The 9,633-nt window shown below is 34.5% G+C and overlaps 1 protein-coding gene across 2 annotated transcripts in view; it reads left to right on the top strand.

The window, feature by feature from the left end:
* Nucleotides 1-4,500: 4,500 nt before the first annotated feature.
* LOC128248167 (uncharacterized) overlaps nucleotides 4,501-9,633 on the top strand; it is an 11,934-nt gene continuing 6,801 nt past the window's right edge. Inside the window, exons 1-4 of one of the 2 annotated variants that reach the window (XM_052969036.1) lie at nucleotides 4,501-4,656; nucleotides 6,606-6,675; nucleotides 7,433-7,558; nucleotides 9,423-9,554. In XM_052969036.1, coding sequence (XP_052824996.1) covers nucleotides 6,606-6,675; nucleotides 7,433-7,558; nucleotides 9,423-9,554 — 328 coding nt within the window. In that variant the 5' untranslated portion in view covers nucleotides 4,501-4,656. The remainder of the gene's footprint in view (nucleotides 4,657-6,605; nucleotides 6,676-7,432; nucleotides 7,559-9,422; nucleotides 9,555-9,633) is intronic. The other variant, XM_052969037.1, reaches the window with a different exon arrangement.

The following is a 9,633-nucleotide window of genomic DNA, read 5'->3' as shown; positions in this document are numbered from 1 at the left end:
TCGCTCAATAAACACTCACAACGCCCGGTCTGGGAATCGAAACTACGATCCTATGACCGCGAGTCCGCTGCCCTAACAACTGGGCAATTGCGCCTCCACTAACATGAAATATAACAGACACGATTGTGCAAATTTTTCTGCTAAATTGAAGACGTTGGCTTCTGATCAATCTCAGTTACGATTTAGTTGTTGACATTTTTATCATAATAACTTAGAAAGGGAGCTGTTCTTTGCTATATTCCGTTGTAAATTGAATGTTAAGGTTTATATCATTTAGTATTGTTTTACATTCCAAAAGTTTATCAATGGTCTCAAAGAATTCATCCAGATATCTTTTCCGGTTTTTTTCTGATCCAGAATCTATTTTCTGAACAAGAACGTTTAAATAAAGAAAATTTATTTATCGTAGAATGCAGAACACAGCAGAATATGATCGCACAACCAGCTTTGATCCCAGTATATATCTTAATTCATGTTCACATACACATCACAGTAAATATTAAATCTCACTGTCTCAGCTTTTGAGATTTTGTATATTTCTTTATTCCCTAACCAAAAAATGAACAATTACCTTCACTGTCCTGAAACATAAGGGTCACCATTTACATCCCCTTAGATTTTTCTACCTGTTGATTCATTTCATTCACAAAATCCCATACAGAACAGGGAGTAAAATCTTCTTAACAAAATACGAAATCAATAATTTCAATGTCATGGTTAGCGAAAGTGAAACCGGTCGATAAACACAAAACTCTTCCACTTAAAAAATATATTGGAAAATATGATAAAACGATGTAAACCATGTTGCATTTTCCTTCTTTCATTTTATGTGCATATATATATATATATATATATACATACATAACGCAACTAGCATAATCAAGATGAGAAAAAGAAATATACTTATGCTCATGTATTCATGTTTTCATGAATTTTCACTACGATGTGTTTGTAATATTTTCAACAGAAGATTCTCATGAAAAATTTTACTAGCTACAAAATTTCAGCTTTTGACTGCTAGCATCTGTCTAAATATTAGGAAAACCTCAAGGGTACATTGAAACTGAGAATAGTCCTCAGATATTATAAACATACACCTTGCTCTTCTATTTGGAGTGCTAAAGCGAATAAGGTATTGATAGGCGCGAAACTAATATATGAGATGAAATGTGTTAGCTAACATAAGCAGGCTTATACTAAATAATGCTTTAAATGAGCAGAAAACAAAAGACGGTCAAGTGAGGAACAAACGGCCGAATTTCGTTGACGCTCGGGAAAATAGAGAAGTCTTTAACGTTTCGGGCCTATGCTCTCCCACACAATTGGATGAGAGGAAAAAAAGGGCATCAAAGAAAACAAAGTGCATCAAAAAATAAAAAAGAAAAGAAAACAGAAAACAATGTGATTATTATAAACAACGTTATCAAAAACTGAAAAATATATCATATTAAGAATATACAATATTGCCGATCATACATTATAAATTATACACAAAACTTTAAGTTCCAACAAATTAATGGACAAGAAAACTAATACCGAACAGTTGGTCCTTCACAAACAAAAGATGACCCTTGAGACAATAACATGCATAAAGAATGTTCCATCAAAACTTGATTAGATTAACGAAGTTCATACATCACATGTTTTCGAAACAAATCGAAGACAGACACAATATAATTTCGAAAATATGTAAGCCACCCAGATTAGGAAAGAAATGATCGTGAGTATATCCGCCTACATCAAATACTACCGGTTTGCCCCATACATCAAATAAGCAAAACATATGCTGCATTCACTGGGTTACGAGAAGCGACTTTTTTCTTTTCTAATAGGATCCTCCAAAGATTGCCCAACATTTAATGCAACTGAATTCCTGACAGGAGACTGAGTGTTCTAACTTAAGAAACCGGATGATGATAATAAAAGATCAAGGACTCACGAAAATTATAGGTTGGCAGTTATGGCGTTACAAGTGCGACAACTGTTTCCGGGAGCTCGGATATACTTCATAATGTTGGAAGATGTATTTCACAAAATGTATGCAACCACTAATACAGAGAGAGAGAGAGTCAAATACACAGTGGATAGATCTGGCCTCCGTCTTTATGTCTTCAGGGTGGAGAGATAATAATCAAAATTTTCAGGTCAGGAGACAGGGAAATTTACTAGTCGAATGGGTGAAGAGGAAGGCAAGCAGTATTGGAATGATGAAATAGGGAGACCGATTGGGTTAGAGGGAGGGTGGAGGAAAGGCAGAGCAGGAAGAGATAACAGAGTAAGTACAGGAAGATGGAGGTATGAGTGGTGAAGTTATTGGAAGAATTAGACTGAAGAACTGGGAGATAAATGGAAGGGTTGGGATGGGAGGTATTTGAAGGATTGTCGTTGTAGATTTTGGGAATAGAAGTTAACAGTTATACATACACACACTCTCTCGAGCAAACACACACAAACACACATACATGCGCGCGCGCGCACACACACACACATGCGCGTCTATATATATATTTAAACTTAATTTTAAATTTCTTCACTCAGAATTTCACCGTTCCCATCTTCGTTTTCGAAATAAATGAAACAGGAAACAGTTAAAAATGTTTAGACAACAAAATCAGAAAAATTTACTACATGAGTTTACAAATAAATTTTAGAATATGTTAAATAATTTCACGAAGTTCAAATCTACTAAACCATAAACAAATGCATTAAAAGAAATTGAATAATTATATTATAATTAGATTATATTTTTCATAGTTATTTTAGAAAAGGTTACGAAATACCTTAAACTCCGGTATTCTAAATGATTACTCCATTATTAAAGAGAGTAAACACAATAAGATATGAAAGGAAAAGAAAAGGGTAATAGTAGCATGTATAGTGAGAAATTGTTCAATAAACTGAGCTCAACCATTACCATTCTGAAAATCAAATGTACGAAGCATTCTGAAAGAAAGTAAATCATAGCAAACAAAATGAAAGGTAAACGATGTGAGAATGTGAAAGCCTTTTCATTGAAGGTTTCCTTATGAGAGTTGCCATATACCTATCTGTTCCTGAAATTAGTTATTATGTTTTATACATAGAGCTTCAAAGTTCTTTATTCAATCTGTTTCTTTTTTTATAATAAAACTATATCCGTTGAGTTAAGATGACATATTCGCTCGTTTTTCTTGTTACCTCATTGTGATAATGAATATGCAGAAGCAAGTACAGACCAAATTATATTAAACAAGATTCCTTTCCATCTCTAGATATATGCGTAAAGTCCAGCAGAGAATTTACTGGTCGAATTCAATAACGAAAATTCGTCTGGGCAATATCATGATTTGAATTTATAATAGGAATACTTGTATTTTCGTTCATAAAGAGGACATGGAAAACCACAAATTAATGCTGCATTGGCACTATGTAATAATCAACAGGCCAAGTCACCCACTAAGCGGAAGCGTCTGTAAATTTATGTATATATAAAGCGAGAATATTGTTTCATTTATTTCGTTTTATGACTACATCTGATCACGCATATTATCAGTTTTCGTTATTCGAATGTCATAGTTAATTATTTTCCTTCTGATTCCCCAGTTATGTTTCGACGTTCGCGCAATAATTTCTTATATCTTTCTGGATTATATTCAGGAATACACAAGCGAAGATACACACACACACACACACACACACACACACACACACACACATACATATTTATATATATATATATATATATATATATAGCAGAAACTTCATGCGTTATACAAGTGGGCTGTTCAAGATACTACACAGTTTAATGCTGAAAAATTTCAAATGCACCACAGGCTGCATATAGATAATCCACGAGCATCACACAATGTGGGACATTGCCGAAATAGCAACAAATTATAGACATTTGGCAGGATAGATACTAGGGTCCCTCAGGAAAAGATACTAAGATTTCATCTTGGTCCTGTGGAACAAATTTGTTCTCACCCTCCTTGACTATTGCTCTCAGATGTGGTAACTGCATAAGTCAAAGTAACATCGGAGCTTGAACCGATCAAATACTGCTATATTTAACCGCGTGCAACAGATTAAGTACAGGCAGAGGCCGACAAAATGACGGCTCTACAACTTGAGGGAAATTCTTCAAGTTCTAGCACTTAACTTCGCATTTGTTGGTATTGAATGGGCAGGTGAAATTATGTTTCCCTGGATGAGAAGCCTGAGTGTTTTAGTGAATCACTCATTCAAAGCGCCATGTTCCACCTGCTATAGTTACAACCAATATTCATGGAAAATATCTACCTACAATCTTAAATATAACACATTGGATTATATATTCCCAGATAGAATTTACTAAATGGGGTTTCGTTCCCATTACCAAATGATTTAATATACTTTTTCTTGATTTTCGAACATTTCCTCTGTTATTTGTCGAGTTATGTATCTGTCATTTATTAATGTAAAACGCTAATAATAAAACTAACAATGAACGTGTCATTGCAAACCTAAAACCTATTTGTATTATAGCTATAAATCAGAAATTCATGCTGAGACTGTATGTTTACGGATTCCATATACCACATACAGCGGCTGCATATTAACTCAAACTCTGAAAAAGTTGGCCATACTAGTTAATTTCGTTTTGTCGTATGTTTTTCAGCTCTCATTCAGAATTTCGAGGTAAGTTACATGTCTAGTAGCAAATTTATAATTGATGTTTTTTTCATTTTGTTTATGAAATGTTACATAGAGGACTATCGTAATTAACCCCTAGGACTAACATTAATTACCTTTCATTTTGAATACAACTTATTTTAAACTTTCATCACATCAATGATATCGAATTTATTTTGCGTGAAACTCCACTCGAACATACGCGTCATACAACTTTGAATTAGTTATTATTGTTGTTTAATTTACATGAGAGATTAATAAAAAATATCTATGACCAAAATATATTCTGTACGTGGCCGTCATGTCTATCACTCTTTTCAGTCGTAGACTTTCCTTTTTACCAAAGTATTTAGGAAATGACGTACCACATTAGGAAGATTTGGCTGATATTTATAGCAGCTCCAGTAAAACATGTAGCATCCCTCCTTTTTGTGCTCTTGTTGCTGGTAGCTATCGTAATGTTTGGTAGTTGCGGTTGCACCAACAAAAATCCTCACACTGGAAATTTATTTCTTTGAAACTTGTGTTTTTTGTTAGAATCATGCGCAATTCATGCATTTCTTTTATAACTTCTTCCGCCAGGGATTGAAGCAGGGATTCGCGTTTATTCAACCTCTCCTTTATTTATTTATTTATTTATTTATTTGGTCTTAAATGGAACTGGTAGTTATTGAAAACTGCTGCATTTGACAAAAGGGCTGTGCATGCAATTGTCCTGTGTGACTGAAAATGCTCTGTCAGGTCGATGCTTGTTCAAATCACACTGTTACTATTATAATTTGTTTTTATCTATAATATACATTCCATTCTGTGTGCGTGTGTGTGTGTGTGTGTATGAGTGTGTGTGTGTGTGTGTGTGAGTGTGTGTGTGTGTGTGAGTGTGTGTGTGTGTGAGAGAGTGTGTGTGTGTGTGTGTAAAATATTATAACGGTCGTGTGTGTGTAAAATATTATAGCGGTCGTATTTTTCAACTGATTTCCTCCAATCTGAGAACATACATTACTTATGTTTCAGAGATGGTTTTAGATTCTTAAACATTTTCACATAATGAATAACAGACCCCAGGGAGGCAGAAAATACCCGTTCCTTTACGAATTAACTTTCAGTAATTGATTGCCTCCCTTACATCCATTGGTCAAAAAAATTATCACAGCCTCATCTAATATATAAAATAAAGATGTATGTGTATTCGCTTTTCGCGCGTATGTCTATCTCTCTATGTCTCTCTATCTATATATCTAGATCTATCTCTAGCTCTAATCAGTTAGAATGTTTTTCAATGACATGTAGCAGGCTGTTTTCGTTATATAAAGTCGAAAGTTTTGCATTATTTTCAATAAGTATTCCACTGTGAATTGTTACTTTTGAACCAACAGGTTTGCATGAGTCTGCAGGTTACCATTAATGCGACACCAACTTTTGACGCCAAATGATAAATGTTTTATGAAAGTTAAGAGCCTTTGTGTGTTTTTGAGCGGCAAATATAGCTTCCAATGATGTTGACTTAGTTTTATCACGCTGTTTCATGTCAAATTACTTTCGCAAACATGTCTCCAATGTTCGATTTCAATTTTAGTAATATTGTCATTGGCTATACAAGATTTGGTATTAATTATTAAGTGAAGTAGGCATTCTGTTCTTTATTCTGTAACACGCAACTCTAAACAAAGTATAATACGTGCTTCTATATATTATGCAAAGCATTATAACTTCCCTCAGCATCAACATAATACCTCTGTATTCCTGGTAGGCCACTTTGACATACATGTACTTCTGTATTTCAGCCGACCACTGAAATATGAGAGACAAAGTATATGCAGGAGGCGATCACCAACCTCATATTTCAATGTTAATATTGTTTAAATTATTGGCTTTACGAACGAATTACTTTTGCAACAATATTAGGGAAATACCGAATATAATGAAACATTTTATTTGTCCCTCTTTACTAACAGATGTATACATTTCCGGTAAGTTTGTTCCTCCTTCTAATCCTTCCCAAAGGTGTTACGAATGCTCCAGAAGGTAAGCTTCAATATTCTTATTTTTTCTGCTATACCGCTATTAAAAACCTCCATGTCTTCTTTTCATGCAGCATGCAACGTAAGTTTTCGTCATATCCATGGAATATTTTTTGAGTACACGTCGGTAAATGTCTTATATAATAAAACCTATCAAAGAAGAATTATCTTATCGATCCCCATCATCTAAAATTCTATTTCAGAATTAAAAAGTTTAATGAACAAAAAATCTTGATTAAATAATAACCTTCGTTCTTCTTTGTCATTACCACGTTTTAATAAGAAATATTTAAAGAAAATGAATGAAAATACTAAGCGAATTTGAAACGAAAATACAATAAAATTTCTCTCACATGATAGTGATATAATTGAAAAGTTTAAACTGAAATATATGTCTACTAAATACTAATTACATCGATATATGTCTGGAAATTAATTACCACGCTTATTTTAGATACCGTTCGTTAATCATCCGGTAATCTTGATGCTCAAAATTGCATAAGCTGTTTATGAGTCACATGGTTAGCAGCAAAGACAACATGGGGGTCCATATTGACTGCTCTAATGGCTTCTTCTCTTTAGCACTTTCATCATTCACAGGGTTACGATACTTACTAAGACCTAGCATTCATATATTATAATTGAATGAATTCAATTCACGCAGAATTTATACTAAACCACATAAATTAAACCATTGATTCACCTGGTCAAAAATGAAAATAACCTGTTTTTATGCCTTCATAAAAGCATTTCCTTTACAGGTTGTAGCAGATGTTTCTATGAAGCAAATTGCTTTTGTAGTGGAGAACATACGCGTTTAAATCCGTCAATGGAAGATTGTAACGAGATATCATGTTTGAACTCACAAATGAAAACGATGATAAACTGTAAGTAAAAAGTAAAAAATAGTAACTAAGATAAACTTTCTTAAGATTTTTCTTATCAGACGAGTTAACTATTGGTTTTGTTTTTCTGTGTGAATGCTTGCATATTTAATGAATAATGTTATTTTAGTTACCAGATTTTAGTTTCGTCCTTGTAGCATTTTCTACATTTATTAGTGAAAATACATTAATTTTGTTTCGTAAACTTTTTTATCACATAGATTATTAATTATGGATGTCAGTGAATTAAGTTACTATGAGGAGAACAGGTGTAGAAAGTGTTCCACAAACTTGTTTTTCAGAATTTGAAGTTGTGCAAAGCATCTGATGGAGTGATGGTGGTTCATACTGCATTAACCTGTGGAGTTCAATATAGGTGAATGCTACAAATGCAAAACCTAGTGCGGTGGAATTCGTCCGATGACTGAAATGGTTGACGTTTAATTAAAATTTAGGCGCAGGAGTGGTTGTGTGGTAAGTAGTTTGCTTACCAACAACATGGTCCCGGGTTCAGTCTCACTGGATAGCACCTTGGGCAAGTGTCTTCTTCTATAGCCTCGGGCCGACCAAATCCTAGTGAGTGGATTTGGTAGACGGAAACTGAAAGAAGCCCGTCGTATATATATATATATATATATATATATGTATGTATGTATATGTTTGTTTGTCCCCCTAGCATCGCTTGACAACCGATGCTGGTGTGTTTGCGTCCCCGTAACTTAGCGGTTCGGCAAAAGAGTGACAGAATAAGTACTAGGCTTACTAAGAATAAGTCCTGAGGTCGATTTGGTCGACTATAAAGGCGGTGCTCCAGCATGGCCGCAGTCAAATGACTGAAACAAGTAAAAGAGTAAAAGAGTTTGAAATCGAATACTTTTCCATGAGAATAAATCTCAAATTTAATTATTAATTTAATGCGAAGATACCTAACTATCTTTTTATCTTACTTCAATAAGATTAAGGCTGTTTAATCAAAGAATCACTCCCCGTCCAGCAGTTATTTTGTAATAAGAATCAGCATAGCACCAGTACTTTGATTCAGCGCATCAGTACTTTGACAGCAGCGCCATCTCAGCCAAACAGTTATTCTGTGTCGATGAAGGGAAATAACCCTGAAACAGTGCGGTCCATAGATACTGATTTGTGCTGCTTGGGGGTGCTACTCCCTCCTGTTCGAAAATACAAGGTCACACTATGTCGTATAGCTAGCTGAAGCCGATGTCTCCTGGGACTAAACAACAGCAGCATTCGCCCCAACGGGGACAATCACATTATGATGACAAATAATCTTTAGTTTATAGAACTGCTACTGAATATCTCCCGTTGAGAGATTTATGAACAATAATGTTTCTTTCTATTATATCAGTGACTGCGTGTCACTTAGAAGATTTATATATATTTTCGAACAAGGGTTTCGCAGCGCCATCTTAGCCAAATAGTTATTCTATGCCGATGAAGGGATATAACCCTGAAATCGTACGGTCCACAGATGCTGCTTCGTGCTGCGTTGGGGTGCTAAACTCCCTTGTCCGAAACTATAAGGACACAGAGAGTGTGTCGTATAGCCAAGTGGAGACGATGTCTCCTGTAACTAAACCACCGGGACCGCTACATTAGGTTGACAAATGATCTTTATTTTAAAGCACTGCTACTGAATATCTGTCGTTGATAGATTTAGGAACAATAATGTTTCTACTTTACATACATACATACATACATATATATATATATATATGTTTATAATATACATATCTTCACATATATATACGTGTGTGTGAGTGTGTGTGTGTGTGCACGCACACACATACATATATATATATATGTGAATATATGTATAAGGGAAATTATAAAATTATATTTTCTTCAGATTGTAAAGACACTCAAGGACAATGTTTGACCAGAGGCGTCATTGCGTTTGGCTCCTACGACTCTCGTTGTCGAACACTTTACTGCAAAGTACCACCGAGCGAAGGGAAACAAGTAGCACAATATGATCAGAGTATGTTTGTTCGACAATGTTATTCTCTCTCACATTTTCTCGATTCATCTCTGTCTAATATATGTTTATGCTTTATATA

The sequence above is a fragment of the Octopus bimaculoides genome, chromosome 6, assembly GCF_001194135.2.
Source record: "Octopus bimaculoides isolate UCB-OBI-ISO-001 chromosome 6, ASM119413v2, whole genome shotgun sequence".
Lineage (NCBI taxonomy): Eukaryota > Metazoa > Mollusca > Cephalopoda > Octopoda > Octopodidae > Octopus > Octopus bimaculoides.
The sequence above is the reverse complement of the archived record's forward strand: the minus strand, read 5'-3'. Positions and strand labels throughout refer to the sequence as shown.